Source organism: Drosophila novamexicana, unplaced genomic scaffold, assembly GCF_003285875.2.
Source record: "Drosophila novamexicana strain 15010-1031.04,08,12 unplaced genomic scaffold, DnovRS2.1 tig00000108-arrow-pilon, whole genome shotgun sequence".
In the NCBI taxonomy this organism is placed as follows: Eukaryota; Metazoa; Arthropoda; class Insecta; order Diptera; family Drosophilidae; genus Drosophila; species Drosophila novamexicana.
The window spans coordinates 5,677,912-5,702,586 of record NW_020824772.1 but is presented as its reverse complement, the minus strand read 5'-3'; the positions used below and the strand labels follow the sequence as shown (position 1 = coordinate 5,702,586).

At 42.4% G+C, this 24,675-nt stretch overlaps 2 protein-coding genes across 3 annotated transcripts; one reads left to right on the top strand and one right to left on the bottom strand.

The window, feature by feature from the left end:
- The first annotated feature begins 106 nt into the window (after window positions 1-106).
- On the top strand, window positions 107-19,024 carry LOC115772124 (205 kDa microtubule-associated protein). Of its 2 annotated transcripts, none has more exons than XM_030718100.1 (2): window positions 107-2,368; window positions 16,127-19,024. In XM_030718100.1, exons 1-2 carry the CDS (start codon window positions 611-613, stop codon window positions 18,449-18,451), a joined length of 4,083 nt encoding a protein of 1,360 aa, XP_030573960.1. In that variant the 5' UTR covers window positions 107-610; the 3' UTR covers window positions 18,452-19,024. The 2 variants fall into 2 exon arrangements, with proteins under 2 accessions (XP_030573960.1, XP_030573959.1); XM_030718099.1 differs by having other exon boundaries at window positions 108-2,368; window positions 16,121-19,024.
- A 3,417-nt stretch (window positions 19,025-22,441) lies between these two features.
- Window positions 22,442-24,565, bottom strand: LOC115771983 (DNA-binding protein modulo). The gene is made up of 4 exons (XM_030717904.1): window positions 24,314-24,565; window positions 23,926-24,244; window positions 23,096-23,833; window positions 22,442-23,030 (listed from the first exon to the last, which is right to left on the bottom strand). Exons 1-4 carry the CDS (start codon window positions 24,485-24,487, stop codon window positions 22,627-22,629), a joined length of 1,635 nt encoding a protein of 544 aa, XP_030573764.1. The 5' UTR covers window positions 24,488-24,565; the 3' UTR covers window positions 22,442-22,626.
- Between the last annotated feature and the right edge of the window lie 110 nt (window positions 24,566-24,675).

Genomic DNA, 24,675 nt, shown 5'->3' with positions numbered 1-24,675 from the left:
TATATTCACCATACAAACACAAAATCGATACCCTGCTACCATCTCTAGTATATCGAATTCTTGTATCGCGCACAACATTGTGAATTCTGTTTTAAAGCTGGAAGGTCGTATGTGCGCAAGAATCGGTGGGCAAAGTAATTTTCAAAAATAACTGAAAATATAGAAAAGTTTGAATTGCGATTTGTTTAGACTTTACACTACATTGAACTGTTTGTTAAAATTAAAATTAATGTGTTTGCGTGCGCGTTAAAAGTCAGTTAATTTGTGAGCACATTTGGGAAGCAGGACTGCGCAAAAAGAAGAAGCATTTCGTGATTGGCGGCTGTTCGTTTGAGTGTGTGCGTGTTTCTCTCTTTGTCGTGTGTGTGTGTGTATGTAAGAGGCGGTGCGGCGCAAGAGCAAAAGGAGAATTCGCAAGATAGAAGAGCCAAGAAGCGGCGTGTGAATCACGACTAAGCGAGAGCACAAACTGAATCACATCAGTTTTTTTTGGTTGGCATCTTTAAAAAAATACGGAGAAATCGAAAAACTAAAAACACACAAGAAGGAAAAAAAAAACACCAATAGCAATTGATTATTGCAAAAGTTAAAAAGCAGCTGCTGCATCAAAATGGAACACGAGGATAACGCGCACTTCGACAATTTCTTGCAAAATCGCCTTGCGGAGAGTCTGCAAAACGCTGGCAGCGCCGGCAATGCGGTAGACGTTGCTGCCGAGCTGGTGCCCAACATTGGCCCCAAGTCTGGTGAGCACGATGACGACGAAGAATGGAAGTACATAAAAGAAGTGCAGCAGAGCGAAAAGCAACAACAGCAGCAGCAGCAGCAGCAACATCAATTCTACGGCGAAAAGTTTAGCGACGCCGACGTCGACGTCGCCTTTGGCGTTGGCGTTGGCAATGGTATTGGTATTGGTGTTGGCAACGGCAACGGCAACGGCGTCGCAGTTGGCAGCAGCAGCGACGCGTACATGTCGCTCGGCATGGACTTGAGCCTGGGCAATGGCGTTGGCAGCGCAGCCGGCTTCAGAGCAGCTGCTGCTGCTGCAGCTGCCGAAGAAGAAGAGGACGTCGAGGTGATTAAGCATGATGGCGACTTTTCAAGCAACTCGAACACGACCACAACTTCAACCACGGGCGAAGTGGAGCCGCAGCCAAAGGAGGTGTCGCTGCCAAAAGCAGAGCAACTGCAGCCAGATGACGCGGACGCAGATGAGGAGGATGAGCCAAGCTCCGTGGCAACCACCTATGGCACTAGCAGTCTCAGCGAACAACAACAAGAACCGGAACAACTAGCCAGCGATGTACAAGCAGAACACTTTGATAACAAGGAGAATGTCCATCCAACTGGCCAGGAACCGGCTGGGCTAGATCTGGAGCTGGATCTGGAGCCGCACTCGCAACTAAATCCCAATGCTGTTGAATTTGTGCCACACTTTGGCTCGCAGCCAGCTTCGCCGGCACCTGTCGAGCCACTGCAGACGTTGGGGCGCCAACTGTTGGCCGACGATCTGGTCGCTGAGAGTCCACGCAAAGGAGCACGCGACTGCAACATGGACACCATTGCGCTGCCCGATGAGTGCGAGTTCGACAATGGAGCCGACAGGCGTCCGCACGAGCTGGAGCAGGAGGATGACACGTTCCCCGGCGAAGCGGATCTGACTACCGCCGATCAGCTCCAGAATGGCAGCGAGATCTATCAGCAGCTGGAGCAGCGCATCGATCATGGTCCGGAGACCAGCGTTGATTTGGACGCCGACTTGGATGCAAGCTTGGAGTTGCAGGAGTCACATGAAGATAAGAACTTTGTGCCCACTCAGCTACAAGACGACATTATGAAGCAGTCCATTTACGGCGAATCCAACTCGAATGCCCCAATTGAAGACATATTGAATTCGGTGCAAACGCTGCCGCAGCAGACGCCAGGCGAGGAGCCGCTCAAGGAGAAGGAGTTGCTCAATGTGGAGGAGAAGGAGCTTGTTTCCCAATCGCCCTCCATTGAGGAGCTGCATCAGCAACAGCCACGTCAGCTGATCGATCCCATGCAGGCCTCTTTCTATTTGGAGCACACCTCCAGTGATGCATTCGCTCAACAGGATCACGATCATGAGCAGAGTCTGCTACTGGACACCAGTGCGCCCATGTTCAGTCCGGATTCGCCAGAACACGAAGAAGCGGCTGCAACAGCCACGACCACCACGCTTGAGCTCCAGCCAGAGCAGGCAGACATTGTGGACATAACACCGTCACCTCTGTCCTCCTCCACCGAGGAGAAACACCTTGTCGAAGAAACAAAGGAGCAGCAGCAGGAGCCACTCTTGTTCTCGGACCACTTGGACAATCATTTCAATGCCGGTGCTCCGCCCCAGGTAAGCTTACAGTAGATTTTAAACTGAAGATGGTCGCGTGACTTGACAAAAGCAGAGCTTTAAAGCACGAGAAAAAAAACTCTAGAAATTAGAGATACATAAAACATTAAAATCCCCAAAAAAAAAATCTTACTTTCTTTTGTGTTTAACACATGATTGTAGAAAGTCCGAATTCTGAAATTCTAATTAAATCAGGCTAATTGGAACGATCTATGAAATCACACAGTCTAATAAGAATTTGATATTAAAATCAATTTTATGAATATATAAATATTTTTGTTGGCATACTAACTTATAATTAATTGCTATTATAAAATCATAACCTTAAACTTATTTGAGTGTCGTGTCACGCCACAGACAAAGGTGGAGCCGCGCCCATCTCTAGATACAACTGAATGAGTCATTCTGGAACATTACGTATTTGTCAAAAACGTCATTATACACTCGTCATTTGTCCTGCACCCTGTCTGTGGCTGTGTGTGTGTGTGTGTGTGTGTGTGTGTGTTTTTACGTCCCCGTCTCAGTTTCCGACGTGTTTCCTCTTTGTTGTCACTATCGTAGCCATATCGTCCGCCCTATATGCTTGTCCTTGCCATGTGTCTACTCACCTGGGCCAGGAGAAATCATTAAATTTGTTGGTATACTTCTTTGTTTCTGTGCACACAGCTGTCTGCATGCATTTTGGCGTCCCTCTCTTTACGGTATTCCCCATTACGCGCTCTCTTGCTCTTTAGCTCCCTCTCTCTGCAAGTGCTAATGCAATTTTTAGAACGTCAGCGCTAGGGTGTGTTCCGTTAACTCGCTCGCTTACGCTCCTTTTCTCTCTCTCTCTCTCTCTCTCTCTCTCTTACTTGCCTGTCTACACGTTTCCGTTCTGACACACTCAGCAGGACATGCAAGTGCTTTGCTTGTGCTTTGCGTGTGTGTGAGGTGTTTGGTGCCAAAGATTAAGCTGCTCTTGGGTGGGGTTATTATGCGCCTATAAGTACGTACGTTAGTCTGTGTGTGCGTGTGTTTGTGTGTACTTTAAACTCCATTTTTAAATAATTAAGGGCAACCCAAGGGTTGTTGCTGCTATTTTTATTGCCTTTTTGCTTATACCACTTCCTCTGCTTTACTGCGGCTTTTGTGTGGCAGCACTTTATGCTGTTGACCTCTTGCCTTTTAGATAAAATATTATTGTCGCCATTTGGCCACTTGGTTTTTGTTATTTTTGCTACCGTGTTTTATTTGAGGTGTTTTTTTGTTATCTGCCTTCGGTATTTGATTTCCGTTCCAATTGGATATTGTGCTGCTGGCAGAGCTTGCGGTCAACGATTCGGCTTAATGCATTTCTTGTATATGTGTATGTTAGTGTGAGAGCGTCTGCCAAACTCCCCTCAAACTTGCTCTCTGTCGCTGGCGCTCTCGCCGCTGTCTGCAATCTGCATGACCAACACTAACAACTACAACAGCAACAACAATATAAACAGAAACAACGACTTCGGCAAGAGTGGCAACCTTTTCGCTTCGTTGCAAATTCCAGCTCCAATGCACACAAACACGTATACATTTATACACACACACAGACACAGCTTTCATAATTACACAAGCGCTTGGGTTCACTTAATTGGGTCATATACGGTTTTCGCTTGCATGGCACATACAAGCACACAGACATGTACTAATACAATATTTTATGATTTTTTTGTATGTATGTGCTTTGTCTTGCACCGCCGCCGCCGTTGCTGCAGTCGACGCTGCTGCTGCTACTGCTGCTGGGCATTGTTTGTGCTGCTATCGAACTTCCTGTGGGAGTTTCGTTGTGTGTATAATTTACGCCTGTAACAAAACGCTTTCTTCATGCATACCCTACCCCTCCTGCTCCCCCACCACCAACTCTTCGTTTTCATTTTCGCCGCTTGTTTTTGCATATTATTTACCAACATGATTTGTGTCTTTTTCTTATTTATTATTACATATTTTGTGGTATTTTGCCTAAACAAAGATAGCACGCACGCAAAGGTATATCCATTTACATGTTGATTGAAATATATATATATATATTTTTTTTCGCTTTGCTCTGCTTTTATTCCGTGTCCGTCACAAATTTATATTGTTTATTTTCTGTTTCCAACATAAAGCAGAACTACAAGAATAACAACAGCAATTAGCGTAACAGACAGCTTGTCACCAATCGGAGTCGCGGTGAATTTGTAAACAAAACCGGGCGCTCAAAAGGCTTTGTTGTTCGACTCTTGATTTGGCTTTTTTTTTACTGTTTCTGTTTCTTATCAGAAGCTATTTGAAATGCCGCTTGGCGAATAAGTTGTGCAGGCGTAGCCAATTAGCGGCACTGTTAAGCCGCATGCTGTTAAATAACAGTAATCGGCAAATAATCATTTGCTTGATTAATCAAATAAACAAAATGATTTTTTCTAAGCGCCATTAAAATTGCGCGCTGTCTTATCGCTGAGTCTATTTATAATATTAAACGGCGCTATTCAGGCGACAAAATACCTACGTTTGTGCATGCATATGTATGTAAGTGTATATGAATATGTATGTATGTACATGCGGGCGTTTCGGGTGCATTTCGATTCTAGACTCTGAACACAAACAAGCTGATAAAAAAGTTCACGCGTCTGAGTTATGACTCAGCCGGGGCCTGCGGCTCTAAGTTCCCACACATTCATAAAACTACTGAATAAAATTACAAATTTTATTGTTTCTATTTTTTGCTTGTTGTTGCTTTTGTTGCAAACTTTCGCCACAATTCGCATGACATTTGTTTAAACTTGTGTTTAATTAAAATTTGTGCAATTTACATAAATTAGCATCGTCATCATCGTCATAGCAAAACAAATGCTCTTTATTATTACGATTTTTCTGACAATTGATGGACAGCAACACAGTAGCAAGCAGAAAAAACGTAAGCTATTTTTGTTATAATTGAGCGCAGCGCGTCCATAAATATATTTAAAATAAGGAAACACATGTCTGACTAACGCAATAGACGAACTAAACAATGAAATATTGAAAAACAGTGTAAATGAAGGTCGTTTTTAGAAGATAGAAGTTGCATAACTTATATACAACAAATATCATAAAATATATATTTTCATCTAAACAATTTAGGATAACGCATCCGTTAACACGCTGTTAACGATTTTAACAGTGGCTTAACAGACGTTGTCAAAGTCTTTATAGTGTCTTAACAGTGTAATGTTCAGTTGCTCTTATTTTAAACAATAATTGTGTCGAAAATTGCTCAAAAAAAAAAAACATTAAAAATAAAAATAATAACAGACAGCAGCAACAAAAACTCAATAAGCACAAACTGGTAATTAAGTTTGAAAAATCCATTAAGATTATTAACTCAATTAAAATTGCTTGCTTCTTCAATTTTTTTTTTTCGTTTGTAATTTAGTTTACACACACACACTCACACACATGAGTGTGTTGTTTTCTATAAGCGCTACTCTTGTTGCTGTTGCCATCGCATGCAGTTTGGGCAACGGGTGGTCCGCTTTGAGCTCTACGTAAGCGCATTTGGCGTCTACGCCAATCCTACGCCCAGCCTCGTCTGCCCACACGAACAAGTGCTTAGAGATACAGATACGAGTATCTGTCGCTCTCTCTGGGTGTGTGTGTGTGTGTGTGTGTGAGGAGCGTGCTTCAACATATCTTGTCTGCCCACCTAAGTACGAAAGTACGAGAAGTATATATGTAGCTCAACTGACGCCCAAAATCAGCCTAAATGCAAAAAAAAAAAAAAGTAAAAAAATCAGGCGTCAGACAAAGTTGGTAAATAATGTACAAGAGTTGGCCAAGTGTGCATGTGTGTGTGTGTGTGTGTGTGTGTGTGTGTGCGAGTGTGTCCGTGGCTGTGTGTGCGCAAAACGAGTTTCATTTTGCGGTCTCCCAACGAGGAGGAGGCCCCAAAAGCCAAAAGCAGAACAATTGCGAGACGACGGCGACGGCCAGAAATCTTGCTGCAATATGATTGCTATTGCCATTGTGTAGGTTGACTGAAGTCTGATTGCCAAAATGGTAAGAGCACACGTCTGAAGATGCTGCTGAAGCTGTGGCTGTGGCTGTGGCTGTGGCTGTAGCTGGAGTCATGCCACTTGAAGCCGTTTGGCGGCGTCTAATTGCAGCATTTTACGTTTTGCAGTTCAAAAGAAATGGGGGCTCTGTGCAGCAGCAGCAGCTGAAGTGCTTTTTATCTTGCAGATACAATATCTCATTTTGCATGCGGCTGTCTTTGCAGTAATCGCATGGCCTCTCGCTTGCCCAGTCTTGCTATATGCGCTATCTAAATTTACACTGTCAAATGGGCATATATATACATACATATATGTGCACCCCATTCTATAATATATTTGTATGCGTATGTGTTTGTAGGCGACACTTTCGCTTGGCCCGCTCGCAGATACTCGCACTTGCAGATACATTTTTTGCTTCCTGCTTCTACACTGCACTGCAATGCAATGCAATTTATGCATGTTCTCCTCCGCGTTTACGAGTTGAAATTTATTTTTAAAATTTCAACCCTGTGCCAAGTTCAATAGCTTCTCAAAAAAAAAAAAAAATGTAAAAGCAACGAAAAATATGTAAAAATAATTACTAAAATGGGCGACAAAATGTCGCAATGCATTTTGTGGCCCCTGCAGCGCTGACGGCTGACTGCATCATGTAACCCCCCATCCGCTCCAGCCTGTGGCGAGGCGGCACAAAAAATCGCCTGGAATAGTCGACAGTTCGCAAGCAGCTCGGGGCTCTGGTCTTATAAATAGGCTTTAATCGTTGTTGCTGGGGTGTCACAGCCAAGTGCTCCAAAAGTGTTTTTAATTGAAAGTCATTTTGTGCAGGCCAGATTTGCTCAGCGGTCTCTAGCTATTTCCAGAGGTGATCCATCTCTCTGGAAACGTCAGAGTCCATGGCGATTGCTTCTGCACAATCTATTCCTGCAGCAGCTCGAGTAGATAATGCTCTTAACTTGCATGTGCCGCAGGAGCGAACCGTAGACGATGTACAGTAATTTGCCTAACGTTAAGCTATTTGTATTTTTAAGTGGAATTGTGCGTCTCTGACAGCCATTTAGGAGACATGCACAAGGCTCCCGGCGTTTTATGAAGATCAGTGGACGGACTTTAACTTTTTGTATGGGCTGCTTCGAATGAGCTTTATGTAGTACAAGCATCAGTTCCAGCGAAGAATACGACTCCTTTCGAATGCCATACAAGTAATAAAAAGCCAAAGAAAAAATATTTCAAATCTTCTTAAAAGTGGAAACAAAAAATGAGTTCTCGTCTTAATGAATAATCCAATTATGTATTATTTAAGATATCTATAAATTCAAGCAGACAACAATATAAAAGCAAGGGATTGCAAACTTCAAAACCTGTTCTTTATTTACCTTATTTTATAACTACAAAACAAATCTGACATTAATTGCCTTTAACTAGGCAATATAATAATATATAACATTCCATGAAAGTCAGATAGTTTGGGTATTTGTTAAATATGACTAACTAAGATGACAGCACCATAATGAGCTCATACCAGAAACTATTTGAAATACTTAAGAAACTTAGCATAGAGCGCTACGAACCAAACTTTCTTATCTGCAATAGCAGAGCTCAAAGAATTTACCGCTTGGCCAGCAGTTGGCATTCGATTAATCATAGTCGAGTTAAACATGCCTTGATAAAATTAAGCCATGATATAATGGGAAGAAAGCAGCTCTAAATTTAGACAAGTTATCTAGCTGAATGCCTTGTGAAAGCCGCACAGGGCGAGTGCAGATAGGAAGTATCTATTAGTTGCGAAATATTCGCCATAAACAAGCTAAATTGTTAACTACCGTCCAGCCCACCGATCTTCAGGCCCTAAAGCTGCTCGGCTCATGTTGACCATAACAAAAAGCACAAAAAAGAAATGTGCAAAAAATTCTAAGAATGATGAATATGATGTGGAACCGGTTCTGTCATACAACCCAACCTGCAGGTCAATTTAGTTTAATTAATCGCAAAAAACGTAAGACGAAACGTAACGAAAAAAAGTCAAGAACGAATAGTTTTTTCGGAACGCCGAATATTGAATACCTTGCAGGCATATGACTTGGAAATTCTTTTATAAGATAGTTTCTGTAGCTGTCATATTTGATAGGTTTTTGCAGATATGTTAAGTTTTCTCAAATGTGCAGAGCTGGAAGGTCGTAAATGCCAAGTTATTTGAGGCTATCTTGAAAATCAAGGAAGTTGTTTTAACATGAACCGATTGTTTAGTTATATGAACTGGAGCTATACGATCGTCTGATATCTTTGTATTTGTTTCTTGACAATATCTTCAAATGCACAGAATCTTTTGCATAGACAAACAGATATGACAACTATATCGACTTGGCAGTTGCTACTATTAAAGAATATATATTCTTTATTCGGTTTGGGGGACGTCCTTCGATGCGTACTATAACTATAATACCGTCAGCAAGGGTATAAACAATATTTACAGCTACGTACGTCAAGTAATAATATGGGCGTCTCGCCTATCGGCAGGCTGTGAAAAATATGGGCAGGGCAATGACAGTCGAAAGAGTTTTGCTGCGCTAAACTAACTGCCTTTCAAATTGTCCAGAGCTGATTGCATTTGGCTTGCAATTGCTGGATTTGGCTAAGAGTGTGTAAAGCACTTGGCAAAGACAACCAACCGCCGCAAGAGACGATGGCCTGGCCATTAGCCGTCGGGCATTTGCCCAGCCTTTGTCTGCCCGTGGGGCACGGCCAATGTTAAAGAACTCATAAAGCAAGAATGGGCAGAAGTGGTAGTAATCGTGGCTCTATGGGAAGGCTTTGCGAGAGGGGCCTGGCTTAGTTAGCCGTGCTGCCAAACCGAAACAATGTTCGTGCGCTGGCCAAACGACTAGCGTCTTAGTTGGCCAGGTGTTTTCATATATATATGTATATATATATATATACACTTTTTTTTGTATTACCATTACCATTTGCGCTATTAACAATTTCTTTTGGCCTCTAAAACAGCCGTAGAGGCCCCTCAGTGTAGTATTGAAGTATCTATATCATAATTTTGCACTATTATGATTTTTTTTTCTTTACATGCGTCCAGTTGCCGCTTATCCATGTTGGCTTTGGCTTGGCAGTACGTCAGTCTCTGTATCTAATTCACGTTGCCTCCGCGTGAGTCAGCCAACTATTCAGGCACTTGGCCAACAAAAGCAGTCAATTTCATGGCAACGGCCGCCGCCATTCTAATGTATCTATATCTATAACCATTCATGTGGCTCACTGCAATGTGGTCTAGTGGTCTGGCCTGGCCATATTGTAATTGTATCTTTTGGTTCTTTCGTGCGCTACGTATCCGTTGAATACTTTCACAAAAGCGCAGCTGAATCTGTTTCATGTCGGCGCGCCAATATGCTTTTGTCTTTGTTGTTGCATTTCTTTGCTACAAATACATATGCATATAAATGTCTATAGTATGTACATTTGTTTTCTTCTTTATTTATTTATCGGATTATTTATTTTTTTTTGCTTTGGGTTTTGATATTGTGACCGCATCTTTATCAACAATTGCCAATGGATTAACGAGCGTGCATTGAAACTCGAGAGGGCAATAGGCGCAATTTGTTGCCCATTAAAAGCCTTTCACTCGAGCAAAACTCCTCCAACATTCATACTGGCAAATTAAAGCGCTTCCCATTTATCTGCCGGTCGTTTAAATAATAAATTTAACAGACCAAAAGCACTTCCCTTCCAAAGATGCCCAGTCATATTAATTGAATGAAAATTTTTAGCTTTTTATATAAAGTGAATTCCGCCCGAACTGTTATGTATATATTTTTCAATCTGTTTGGGATTTCTGGCTTCAACAATAGGCTTTTTAACTCGGGACTATTTTGTAGAGAAGCACAGACGGATATTAAAATCGAAAAACTTTATTTTATCGAAATTCTCCATTTGATTTGAATTATAATATGCTCTGACTGAATTACCATTACCAGACAGGCTACTTTCATAATGGAACCAGTCTAGAACTCTAGAAATGTACATCCAATTAAAATACCTTAATCAATCACAAAATGTTGGCAATTTATTTATCTTTGCTCCCATATATATACTTATATATATATATATATATATATAGCCATTTTAATGGTATTTCCAGCTAGCTTTCTTTAATCTTAAATCCAAAGTCGCAAGCGAATAGTTAATATGTCCCAACTTGTCTTGCGGTTTCTAAAGCGAATTACAATAGACATTTTCTCATATTTATTTTGGACAAACCTTTCACAAATTTTCCCCAAGCAACAGACAGACAATCTGCATAAAACGCGAAAAGGTCCAAACCCGACCGCAGAACAAACGACGCGGCCCAGCTCGTTCATCATCAACATCATGATCATCATCATCATTACCAGCATTAGCATTCAGTATGAACAACTGACGACAGCGTCGCGTTGGGCTTTTCTTTTGAAACCTGCGAAAAGTATGGAAAATAAACTCTCTAGAGCTCAAAAAGCAACGGCGCGAAATAAAACTTAATTAACTTTCTATTCTTGTGCTATGTTTTATACCCTTGATGGGGGTATTTTACTTATGTCACCTTGTGTGTAACGCAAAGAAGTCTCTCAAACCAATAAGGTATATATATATTCTTCAACAGTAACTACAGCCAAGTCGATATAGCCGCCATATTAGTCGATCTGCTTCATCTATCTTCTCGAAGCTTTGCATGGGTCCTTCTGTCTGATATAAAAGATATCAGATATCAATATTATATATCTTTCAAGTGTCTATATCATTACGAGCTTTATCATAATCCTAACATACTGTCTCAAATCAGATTATAGAGCTTCTCTGACAACAATGTTATAGTATAGACACATTTCGCTAAATCATATGTATGAAAGGGTATTTACTCTTCGACGTTCCCATGTTAGTCATTCCGTTTTGTGTGTACTTTTCTCTGGTTTTGCAAAAATTGGTTGCATGCCACGTTGCCACTGGTGACTCGGAGCCCAGCGAATAATTTTAGGCGGACTACTTCATAATTGTCACACCATTATAAATGTCATATATGTAACGTGGTTTCGCAAATCTTTAGTAGGTGCTGTGTTGGGTCTGATCTATTTTTATGTTTTTATGCTTTTTGTCTGTTGTCTTGTTTGCGAAAAACTGTTGCCATGGCCACTTGCCGGTTTTCCTACACAATACGCGCGGTGTACCAACTTGTTTATTTATTTTTATTGCTTATTAATTCTTTTATGAATGGCGTCGCCATAATTCATTGAGTCAGTCGACTCGAGCCAGATGAGTTGGCGTAACTGTCGCAGCTCTGTTCACTAATTGACCAAATTATATTTTGACTTTCCCGGTCTGTTGGCCAAACTAGTGCAGCGCAACTGTTCCCAATTGATTGGAATTCGTAGCTGACTAAGCAAAATGTTCAATTCGTGGTGCAGGCAGAGCACAGTTTGTATCGAGGTGCATTTTTCTAGACTTGTATCATTTCCGCTCTGCGAGCAAGACTAGAAGATTAAGGCAATACAAAAAATCAATTATAACTAAGAAGAAATAATCAAGCAAAAAACTAAATACACAAAGGGCGCCCCCTGGCGTTGGTTTCATGCCTCAGCTGCAGCACTGTTTTTTGTTTTGTTGTTAAATGTGTAGAAAAATAATGAAAATAGCATAAAATGTTGCATTAATCAACATTGGAAGATTAATGATGTGCAGCATGAGCTGCTACCAAAAAACAAAGAGAGAAAAAACCATATAGGCAGACTGCCAACATTGGCAACATGTTGCGTGCTGCAGTTGCATGTGGTGCGCACTGGCTGCTACCTCTACTGCTGCTGCTGCTGCTGTTGCTTGCCACACACAGACATACACAATTTCAACATCATTAGCATTATGTACCAAGAGTAACAGTTACAGTAACAGTAACAGTGCAGCGCACAGTGCTTGTTATTATTGCACAGTTAAGTAGCTGCAACACATCAAAGGCTGCGAAAGAGAGCGCGATAGTGAGTGAGCGGCAAAGAGAGTGTAGATTGCATGCTCAATTAATAGATTTTGGCTCCTTTACTTGTGTCAACTACATTGAGTGTGCCCAAACATTTATAAATAGAAATTACATAGACGCACATTATTTTATGTGCATGTTTGTGTGTGCGTGTGTCTTCTGCTGTCGCTTAATTTGGCATTGTTTTTTATAGTTTGTGGTCGCTGTCTTTTGCCACCGCCCCAGCGCGAGCTTAGTCATTGCGCCGCTCGCCGCCTCTCTTTCTCTCTCTCTTTGCACATTATTAGGCATTTAGCTATTTTATTGTTTTTATAATATGCATAATGTAAGTGTGCGTATGGCCAAAAAGAGTTAGACCCTGCTGTCAGCTTACTGCAAGCCATATTTGTATGCGCTTAATGGCCACTGTCGTCTGTTCGGTTGCCCAGTTTGGTTTTCTAACGAGCCATGTGATACAACAACGTCGACGACGATTCAATAATTCAAGTGATTTGTTGGCTTTGCGCAAAAATTTGCGACTCTATAAATTGTCTTTGCATGTTGTTTGCTGTGCCATTTTGGACGCATTGAAAAGTTATAGCCAGCCCCAACGCCACCTGCCCCTGGCGACATCGAACTAAAGCGCCCCCATGGCCAGTCGAAATGCAAATGTGCGCCATCTGTTGAACTTGATTTGTGTGTGTGTGTGTGTGCGCTGTTATTGTTGTTGCTTATGGCCCAATTTTGTTTTTGATTTTCAGCAATTTGCACGGTCGCACACACAAACAAGAACAAGCACAACTCTCCCCACAGTCGGCTGATCTTGATTACCTTGCTGCTCTCTGCTCTTCACACTCAATATTCGTTCGCCCTCTTTTGCTCTGCCTACGGTTGACGTCAACTCTGGCAACGTTCGTGCAATTTCTTCTTTTGCTGCGCACTTTTCACAATTATCATCAGCATTAAAATTCGCCGTGTGTGTGCATGTATAAATGAGAGAAGTGGATACTGAAAATGTTGATGTCATCGTTGCGTTTTGTTTTGCTTTGTTATTGTTTTATTTTTGTGCAAAATGACAAGAGAAGCAAGCAGAAAGAAACATACACAAACACACTTATACATATACACATAATTCACCCACCAGCAGCGACGCCGCCGTCAATGAATAAGTTGCGTCCATTGTTGTAGCCGCTGCTGGCAAGATTTGCCTGGCGCCGTTGCTCGTCTTAAGTGTCAAAATCATTTGTCAATAATAGAAAAAATCATGCACTCAAATTTGAAACCTAGTTGCTGCAAACACACATACATACATATACATATGAACATGTACCAACAGAATTAGAGTTTGCAAAAAGGCACCTTTTTTTTTTTTTGCACAAAAGCAAAACAGGTCGAAACGTTTAGCAAACAGGCAGGCCGGCCGGCCGGCAAAGTTGGCAGCTTCGCAGCGTTGCCAGCTCGTTCGACACTGACGCATGGTTTGGACTGATAAAATGCCAAACTGTCTTAGTGCACCCGTGAGAGTGTGTGAGGAGAGAGGTAGAGAGTGTTAAATGTGGGTTATTTATAAATGGCAATTGGCATTGCATAATTTTAAACCACTGATTAATTAATGAATTCTGCTGGCTGCTGTTGATGAGTCATCTACATATAAGGTGACTAAGCTGCGATTTAAACGGTTCATGCTTTTTCTTCTCTTTTACTTCATTTTCATTTTGATTTTAACTTTTTCGGCTTCAGCTCACTTTTAGCCCCATTACGCTTGAGCAACAAAAGAAAGCCAGCAATTGCGCGAGTGGGCCAAAAGTGGGCAGCAAGACCGACAAAACACCGGCAACGGGCAACTGCGGCCCCGGCTGGTGGCATTTGCTGGTCAATGACATTTTAAAGCGTCTACAACTGCGACGTTGACTGCGACGGCGACTGCGATGGCGACCGCGACTGCGACGGCGATTGCGATTGCTGCTGCGGTGTTGCGTTGCGTGCTAGAAGAAAAGTGCCGGAAAAAGTGTTAACGCTACATTTGTACCCTGTTGGACAGCGCCGCCAAAACTAACGCCGTGTCACAGTACACGCTTCCTGTCATCTGACTTTTTGCTTTCTGTGCGTCTGTTTGTGTGTGTGTGTGTGTGTGTGTCTGTGTCGCGCTATGTCATCGCTGTTTGCTGTCGCTTCTCTTCGTTATTGTTGTTGTTGTTGTAGTTGTTGATGTTGTTGTTGTTGTTGTTGCGGCGGTTGCTGCCCAATGGCAGCAATTGTCATGACATTGCCAGCCGCTATGCTAGCTGCTTTCTCACTTTCACAAGTTCGCCTCAGCGCGCGGCTGATGTCATTATCATAATTTGTATGCATTAGTAATTTGAGTTGTTGTGCGTGTGTGTGCATGTGTGTGTGTGTTTGCACAACCCTCGCAAATACGCACATACAGCTGATATGCAGCAGAATCTGCTGTGTGCTGTCTGCTGTAAGCGCGTGCTTCATTTGAGGGTTGTTGCTCTGCACAGTGCACGCCCTCTCTTTCCCTCTCTCTCTCTCGCTCTTTGCCCCCTGCAACAGCATTTCCAATACTTTACACTTTTATAGCATGCTTCTCGGGGCCGCCCACAATTTATTCAGAAATCATACACTTAAGGGAATGATGTCAATTATTTTATATATATTTGTGTATGCTATGGTACGATAAAATAAATGTGACCCTGAATATATTAAATCTGGTTTATTGAGGTTTTTAAATATATATCTTTAATTGGTTTTATGCAGCAGACGCTCGCTAATTAGAGCGCTTTAGTTTCTACAAATTCTGGTTTTCTATAATACAAAAAATGGTTGTTATATGTATTGTTGAATTAATTTTGTCCGAAAGCAATAAAAATTCCCGAAACACTTTGTTAAATCGGGTTGGAACGAACTTGCATGAATTGTGTTTATTTATCTTGTTTTCTTACTCATCTGATATTGGGGCAGAAAGAATCTTTCATTTATTTAGCTGGAAATTCATCGGCTGGGTGATTTATTTTCACTGGCATCGCCACAACCATAAATACTTGCACTTGCTTATATATATATATATATATATATATATATAATTCAGTTTGTACTTTGTGGGCGCTGCTATTTTTATAGCTTGCAGTGCACTCAGGGCTCACTTGGAGAGGCGACAGACTGACAGGCTGGGGGAACAGGCTATAACATATATAACACCATAAGTAACATTTTCTTGACGCACAATTGCAAAACACACAAAATCGAAAAAGAAGGAAGAAAAAAGAAGCTAAAATCTTTACCATATTTTTCCAACGCAAATCCCGAAAAATGAAGACATTTCCAGGGACTTTAGCTCCATGTGCCGGCTCATTGCATTTATCGATTTGACAGGCAACAGCGGGGCGCACAAGACGCATTTAGGTTGGGGAGGGGGGTGGGTCAGGGAAGGGGAGATGACGATGTCGACATTATCTGTGCGTGAAGAAGACGACAGCCAGACAGAATCCAAATGCTGCTATTGTTGTTGTTGTTATTGTTTAGTGCCTTTTGTTTTTTGGCAGATTGTTGTTAGTCATCGTCATCATTATCATCGTCATCATCATCATCGTCATCATCTGCTGGGGGTATTAACATTTCAAATTCATTGTGTGTGATGCATCGCAAGTGCTGCGTTAAGAGCTTTGCTCATTCGTATTTAATTATCGAGTAGTTTATCCACAAACAGAACATATTCAACAGCTTCTTTTTCTTTTCTTTAAGTTGCAGGTGGAGAATGCTGATTTCATAACAGCTACCGGCTTTGGAGTCCACAATAAGGAGGAGCCAGCTGAGGCCAGCAATCCATTTGATTTCGAGGAAGAGAAGCTGCCTAAGACCGAAGCGCAATTTTCAAACGAGCTGGACAACCAGTTCATGCTGCAACAGCAGGAGCATAACTTCCAGGAGGAGCCGCAACAGTTCTTCCAGGAGCAGGAACCAAATTTCCCGGAGGAGAAGGAGCAGCAGTTACAGGAGGAGCAGCAGCAGCTGAAACACATTCAAGAGGAGCAGCAGCAGCCGCTTTTCCAGGAAGAACAGCAGCCGCATTTCCAGGAGGAGCAGCAGCAGGAACAGCAGCTGCATTTCCAGGAGGAGCCGCAGCCGCATTTCCAGGAGGAACAGCAGCTGCATCTCCAGGAGGAACAGCAGCAGTACATCCAGAGAGAGCAGCAGCATGACGAACAGCAGCAACACTTCCAGGAAGAGCATCAGCAGCTCTTCCAGGAGGACCAGCGCCAGCAGGAAGACTTTATACCCCAACCGCAGCAGCGTCTCTTCCAGGAGGAGCTGCAACAGGTGGCGGAGGAACCAGCTTTTAAACAAGAAACACAAGCAAACTACGACGAACTGAAACTGCAGGATGAACTCATCGAGGAGGTGTCATATTCGCATCCTCTCAACACAGAGCCCGCACCCTACACAAATGGCCTGGCCATCATTGAGACACCAGAGCCAACACCCGAAGCACACAATGAGGAAGCGTCAAAGCCTGTGGCCGACATTGAGCCGCTTGTGGATCAGCCGGTCGTACCGGAGCCAGCTGTGGAACAGATTGCTGAGCCTGTGCAGCAGGAGACACCTGCCGTGTTGCTCAGTGAGCCCAGCGAGCCAGCTGCTGCTGAGGAGCCAGCCGAGGTGGCACCAGTGGCTGATGTACCCGTTGCTGCAGTGGCTGCTGCAGCAGTTGCAGCTGCAGCAGGCGCTACTGTTGCAGCTGTAGCTGCTGCTGCTGCTCCTGCTGCCAAGCCCAAGATCAAGGCTAGCCCCACTGATGCAGCCAAGAAGCCAGCCGGCAAGACTGCAACAACTACAACTACAACCGGCGCAGCAGGCAAGGCGAAGCCGTCGCCTGCCGCAATTACCAAGAAGAGCACAGTGGGCGCCACAGCATCTGCTGCGTCCAAGCCGGCCGCAACACGCCCACGCACCGCTCCGGCTGCTGGCGCAGCCAAAACAGGCTCTTCCACAACAACAGCAACAACTACAACCACAACAACTGCAGCCAAGACGGGCAGCGCAACCGCACGCAAGCCGCTGACGGCCAGCAATGCAGCTGGCAAGCCGGCACCGCGTTCCACCAGCAGCACGCTGGCCGGCGCACGCCCGGGCACAGCACCGGTCAGCAAGACCGCCAGCAGCCTGAGCAAGACCGCTGCCAAGCCGGCAACAACAGCCGCTGCACGGAGCACCACCAGCACCGCAAGCACAGTTCGCAAGTCAGCAACCGGCACGAGCAGCAATGGCACCACAGCCACGGCCACAGCCACCAAGTCGCGGCTGCAGGTGACGGCCAGTAAGTCGGCTACCACCAGCAGCAGCACTGGCTCCACCACACTGGCTGCCAAGCCGAAGACGCTTTCGCCGCGCAGCACCTTGTCCTCGACGCTGCGCAAAACGGCGCCAGCCACTGGCACTTTGTCGGGAACGCGCAGTCCCACTAAACCGCTGGCCAATGGCGCGCCCAAGCCCAGCACAACTACCAGCAGCAGTACCAGCAGCACTCGCATCAGATCGGCCGCGGCCAACGGCAGCTCCGGCAGCAACACGACAACTTCAACAACAACAACTACGACCATTACAAAGAATTTCACGGCGCGTCCGGCGCCCAAGTTTACACACTCGGCGCCAGTTGGCAGCAGCACCAGCAGCACGCGCCGCACCCAGCTGTCCGCGGGCAGCGGTGCTGCCGTCGCCCAGCGCAAGTCGTCGCCGCTGAAGAATGCTTCCAGCAGCTCGCCGTTGAAACCGAAAGCCAAAGAAACCGCTAAGACGTCACCAGCCGCTGGCATGAAAATCAAGCGACCCACAACAACAGGCACCACACCGGCCAAGGCAGCAGCCGCTGCAGCAGCACCAGAAGCAGCACCAGGAGCACCAGAAGGAGCACCGCCAGCAGTCGAGATTGAGCCAACAACTCATGCTGCCAATGGCATAAACGAACTGGAACAGAATGGAAATGGCTTGCACGATGCTCTGGAGGCGGCGCAAGAGGCGCTGCCCAATGTGGAGCCACAGCAGCAAAATCCGGAGGTGGCACTGCTAGATTTCTAGGCGGACTCCAAGCTGCAGCCGAAGATGAGTTGATGATCATATATGGAGAAAAATAAAAAACTACTTTACTAATATTATAAACATATTATGAAAAAGTATTTTGCGCATGAAAAGCGAACTGCGAAATTTGCGACCTCTTTACTTCACCTGCTCCTCTTCCTCCACTCCTCCTCCGCTCCTCCCAATTCCAAGTTGTGGCTCAGTGGAGCGTCCACTTTTTTACATGTATGCCTTCCTTTCCAAATACTAACGCCACCATTCGAACAGCACAATTACGATCTTTCCAAGCCCAAAGTCGATTCGAGTTTTGTGCTATATTTTGTAAAGGATTTTCCATTTGTGTGCTCGCTTCTTTTCCTCATTTACATACTTTTAGTTCATTTTTTTTAATTTTAAATATTATAATTGTTCCTCACGCTCTGTTATTTTTGCTCTCATGTATTAAACGAAATTTTTAATGTGTCTATTTCTAAGTTGAAAACAAGAACGAGAATCTTTGGAGCGCAAAAAACGAAACGAAACCAGAAAAAAAACACACAAAAAACTAAAAGTGTTTTCATAAGAAACCACACAAAAATATTCAAAAACAAAAACCGAAAATAACGAACAAAAAAAAAAACAACATATATTATAAAACTTATTCAAGAAAATGTGGTGAACGTATAGCAGCAAAAAAAAAAAAGAGAAGTTATAAATGTAGCTCGTAGTTGGAATTCTAACACGTAATATTTGATATATCAGAACTAATCCATAAAGAATGAAAAAAAAAAACAACAAAAATTATGAAAAATTTGCGCGCAGCTGACAAAAATTTGTTCGGCAAAATGTTTGATTACGAACCACGGTGCGCTATAAAAAAAGCATTGAATATTATAGAATTTATGTGTTTTTTACTGTCAACATTTGGGTGCTTCCTTTGAGTGCACTCCCAAACACACACACACACACACACGCAACACACGTATACGCAGCATACATATAAACGTTCCTCAAATTTACTTAAAAGGAAAAAAAAAAAATGAAATCTTAACACTTATACGAAACGCAAATTTGTAGTGTGGTGTACGCAGAACTTTAGCCCAGTGTTTTGTCAAAAAAAGTAACTAAGAAATATTCATTTCATTTTGTTTTTGGTTATTTTGAACACATTTTCCGCACACAATTTGATTTGTATTGTATTATTAATTTTTAATTTGTAAATTATGCAGCGAGAACAACAAGCACAAGCAGAACATTTAATGTAACTTTTGCACACTCTATACTTTTATGTTTAAAACGATATTACATATTAAAAACAACAAAAAAAGAAAACAACTAAAAAAATCTCAAAAAAAAAAAAACGACAACATTTATACAAATCTTTTTATTTTGTTTTATTTTGAAGTCTTATAATTTGTATTTATTTGCAAAGAAGTGCTTGAAATCCCATTGAATTGATTGCATTTTGTGAGTTGGAGAGAGAGTTACCAAAGCGTCAACGATTCGAATTTATTGAGAAACCAATTTTGCCTGCTTTTTTGTAAAAGTTTAAAACTCAGACCAGAAATGGGCCCATTTTGTAGTTGTTAAGTTGCTAGATTTGAAAGTTTGCCTATATACAATAAATCAAATATACATGCCTAACGTGCAGTGGCACATATGTGCTACGATTACGGTATATATATATATATAATATACCTGCTTAAATACATAATAAACGTATTTAGTTAGTTATTCAATTTGCGTTATGGTTTGCATAATCCCGCCCCAGTGCCCTTCACTTTCGTTTGCCTTATTATAAGTAAATTGCTAAAGCATAAGCTAAATTATAATTATATTTATTGCTAAATATGACTAATAGAGTTGCCCGACCGACCGCCCGCCCGCTCGCCCGCCCTCTATTTTGACAACCCCCCCCCCCCCCCCCCCCCCCGCCCCACGCCCCACATCACACACGGCCGTAATTTGTTGGGCTTGACTTGGCACAGACCGCGTCAAGCTCCGTAGAGAGAGAGACTGATCCAAGTGATTCATTGACCAACAGCTGCTGTAGAGGGTTGGGACAGGGTCTGGCTCTGGCTCTGGCTGGCTCCATTTGTTGGTTCTTCTTCCTGCATTGCATTATATTGGCCATAGAGCGCATTTAACTAACAACTATATTTTACACACATTTATATAAAATGATTTGCAGGAAAACAAACATGCGTACTATTTATATGCGTAGTTTAGTTATTTATCCAGATAAATATTAAATATATATGATAACAAGTTGAAAAACAAAACCAAACAAAACTAATATTATCAATAAACATACATATTACCAAAAAAAATAATTAAAGAAGAAAATATACAAGATAACAAATGCATGCATTTACATATATATACATCATATACCAATAAATACATACATCAAATATCAAGTCAACAAGTACATATTGTGAAATGGATAAACCAATTGAAATGAACAGATATTTGCAAACAAATTTATTACCAATAAATGTTAAATATACAAAATCAACGCCAGACTGCAATATTATATTTTCCTTGTGTTAATTCAATGGCTTTACTTAAGGATTTGTCAAGGCTCCCAGGTATGTATAAAATATCCAGGTTTACGTACATCTGCATCACTGAAGATTGATCGTAATTGGTCCAAATGCGTTTCTGAATTACCTTCAAATTATGGAAAAACAGTTGACAGTCGCCATTTATCATTTACCTCTTAACGCTTTAAAGGTAAATCTTAGTACGAATATTTTTGTACTCTGCTGTATTAAGCATTTCTATGTAAATGAAATATACTCTTATTTTCAAAGTTGTCGAAAATATTGAACTTTGGATTTTCGTTAAGTTGAAAACAATTCATTTGTAATTTCTAAATTATTTCCAGCTCTAAATATATTAAAAGCGTTAAGAAGATTTTTTGGAACATTTCTATTATATATGAGTACAATCTATGATCCCTGCCATAAGTACTAAAATTTATCAAGTAGCATAGATGGACAGCTGGCCGGCTTAATGAAAGGGCTTTAATTTATAAAAATAATGTTTTTGTTTATAATAATGTTTCCTTATAGTAAGGAATTTATTATAATAGGATTGACCTGTAGAATCAAGAACTTGGTTTACTTCAAATAGAATGCTTAAACCGACTTTCATAACTAGTTCATTATAATAGGAATTACTTGTAGAATCATGGCGATCAAACATTTTAACATTTTTAAAATATAAATTGCAACTTTAATGACAAGTTAAATCAAGTGTCTTTAACAATAGATCTATACTGCTGCTACATTCCTTAGATATCGATTTAACCAACCGTTAATAATTATCATTTGTCGAGGCGTTAAAATGATAATTTATAATTACTTCCTTGATTAATTATTCACTCGCAAGTGGTTTTACACAAATTTAGCAGCTGGTAATTACTAATTGCAATTAGTCAAGTACGTTCCTGCAATTAGCCCATACAGTTGGGAGCGCATTTGTGCTATCATTGTCACAGCTGGAAGGAGCGGTGCCTCAAATGGCGCTCGTTATGGCTGGTGACCCAGGCGCGCCCCCGGCGGTTGACCCGACGCCATTGTTCATTTGCATTGTGCGCACTGGAGGATGGGCCCAACATGAGCTGAGATGCGAGGACGATGACGACGTCGGTGCAATGGGAGCGCCGCTATGCGTACTGGAGTAAGAGAAATGAAGTGTGTTTGCGTGTGAAATCGGTTGGCCTGGGCCAGCATGAATCACTCGCTCGCGACGACAGCGTGCACAAAGTATAATGAATCATGTGCCAATGGAAGCCGGCAGCAGGCACTCAAAGTGGCTAAACACAAACACTCAAAGCACAAATTCACATTCAGTTTTTCTTTTCTTCTGTTTTTGACTGGTACGTGTTGGAAATTTGCAATTTATTCTCGTTGGGCCTTACAAGTTTTTATTTGGGCTGAGCGGCTGCCCATAAAGGCAGCGAAATTGTTGAGCAAAAGCGCGTTTGCCGACAAATGTTAACAATTAGTGATACTCAGCTTTATTAGCATATTGTAAAATATTCAAATACAATTTTTGAATAGGCGCAGACACATATTGCCAGCTTATAAAACTTATATCAATGCACTGTCTGTTGTTGCATTGGGATGTGGGTACTTCTTTTTTTTTTTTAACTTAAGACTAGGATATTAGGCGGCAAAACAAAAAGATTAGACCTTGTTGGCCTTCTTGAATGGTTTCGGCGTGAAACCGTTGCCCTGTTCTGGGCGTTTCTTAAAGGGCTTGTTCGTCTGATTGCTGTTGTTTTTGTTATTGCTGTTGTTGAATTTCTTAAACTTGGCCGGAGGTGCATTTGATGCAGCAGGAGCAGCACGCTTTCCAAAGAATTGCTGTGGTTTGTTTGCCTGTTTCTTCTGGGTCAATTTATGTTTTAGTGCAGAGTTTGGCTCCAAGAAGATGGGTTGACCCTTAATCATCCGTTCGTTGAACAGGAAGGATTTGCAGAAGCCATCGTCAGTGGCGAATTTGATGACTGCCCTGTAGGGCATCTTTAGGATGCTCTCAATTTCGCCCACTTTCTTGAACAGCTCATTAAGATCCTCCTCTTCGACGCCTAAACAAAAGAATTTAACAAATTAGTAAATGTTACATTGATAAAAATGATTATAATAAACGCACCTGGAGCTAAGTTTGTTACCCGAATAGTGCGCCCGCAGGAGCTGTAACGATACTTTTCCAATTTAATCTCCAGATCGCCAACAGTCTTGCCATTTAACTGCTTAAGCGCCTTTTCGGACTGCTCGGCAGTTTTGTAGGTAACAAAGCCCAAAATGGTCTTCGTGCAAACTACATCAAGGTCTATAATCTCGCCGTGCTTCTTAAAGATCTTCTCAATAGTTTCTGATTTGAAGTGTTCATGATTGCCTGTGTTAGCGATTGTCAGTGTGCATTCTGGCGATTTCAACTCTTTGTTCTTGTACGAGTCCTCACGAACTGTGATGAAGCGCGACTGGAACTCACTGTCGTGCAATTTAAGGGCCTTGGGCACCGAGCTCACCGAAACGAAACGCACATATGCGGTGGGCAAGATACGATTGTTAGAAAAGTTAATAGCCTCAATATCACCACAGCCCTTAAAATGTTCAGTAATTTGTTCCTTGGTGGCATTGGGTCCAATCAGGCCCACAACAACAGTACGCTCGGGGAAGTCACCCTTGTTTATTGGACGAGACACGTTTACGACCTGGCCATTGATCGTCAATGCCTTCTCCTTGGCAGCAAGTGCGGCATCAACGGCTTCGGCAGACTCAAAGGCAATGACAAGGTTGTTGCCGCCAGCCTTTGACTTAATGCGATTGATTACAGCAATTGGTCCAAATTTTGCAAACAAGGCAACCATTTCAATGTGTTTGTATACTGCAAAACATAAACCACGCATTCAAATATGTTTATATATAAATGAGTATACAAACTGAGGTTAAAAATCTTCTCGGCATTATTGTACCTACCTTGTGGGAGATTGCTAACGAACAATATCTGATCCTTGGGTGTTTCGGGTGGGATGCGGCCCACGATAACTTTTGGTATGCCGCCCTTTTGGGGTGTCTCTGCTTGTTTGCTCTTCTTGCCAATTGGCGCTTCATCGGGCTCCTCGTCGGAATCGGCTTCCTCATCGTCATCATCATCAGATTCCCCGGCGGATTTTGCGCTCTTTGATATCTCGCCAGGTTCGACTGCGTCCTCATCCTCATCTTCGTCTTCCTCCTCATCATCATCATCTTCTGCTTCCTCACCCTCTGAGTCTACCAAGCCTGATGCACCTTCCGCCTATGTTAAAAGAATAGCCGGTGGATTTTATATAACTGCATACATATTTAACATTTGATTTTTACACACCTCAGAATGGCTGCCATCCTCAAAGTTGACGCCATTCTGCTCCTCATCGGCGTCAGAGTCGTCATCGCTGGCGTCTACCTCCATTTCAGGCTTCTCCTCTTCAACCTGTTTAGCCTTGGGGCCGCGCTTGTTGTTGCCCGCGGATTTCTTGTTAGCCAGCTTCTTTTGTGCCATTTTTATGAGTTCCTTTTAATATAAACGTCAATTTGTGAAAAACGCGTGCTGCGGTGTGGGCAAGTGCACGTGGAAAAGAATTGAGGCAGAGTGTGACCGCGCTAAGCAAACATAAAAATACCCATATACATAGATGGCAACGCTGTGCTGGTGTTGTCTAGTGACCAAACGAACTAGTTCATTTACGC

Bases quoted from the DNA above. Each gene is read 5' to 3' on its own strand.
- LOC115771983 (XM_030717904.1), bottom strand. From the start codon at position 24,487: ATGGCACAAAAGAAGCTGGCTAACAAGAAATCCGCGGGCAACAACAAG. The intron at 24,245-24,313 runs GTGTGTAAAAAT...CTTTTAACATAG, and splicing joins AGGATGGCAGCCATTCTGAG to GCGGAAGGTGCATCAGGCTT. The intron at 23,834-23,925 runs GTAGGTACAATA...TATGTTTTGCAG, and splicing joins CGTTAGCAATCTCCCACAAG to TATACAAACACATTGAAATG.
- LOC115772124 (XM_030718099.1), top strand. From the start codon at position 611: ATGGAACACGAGGATAACGCGCACTTCGACAATTTCTTGCAAAATCGC. The intron at 2,369-16,120 runs GTAAGCTTACAG...CTTTTCTTTAAG, and splicing joins ATGCCGGTGCTCCGCCCCAG to TTGCAGGTGGAGAATGCTGA.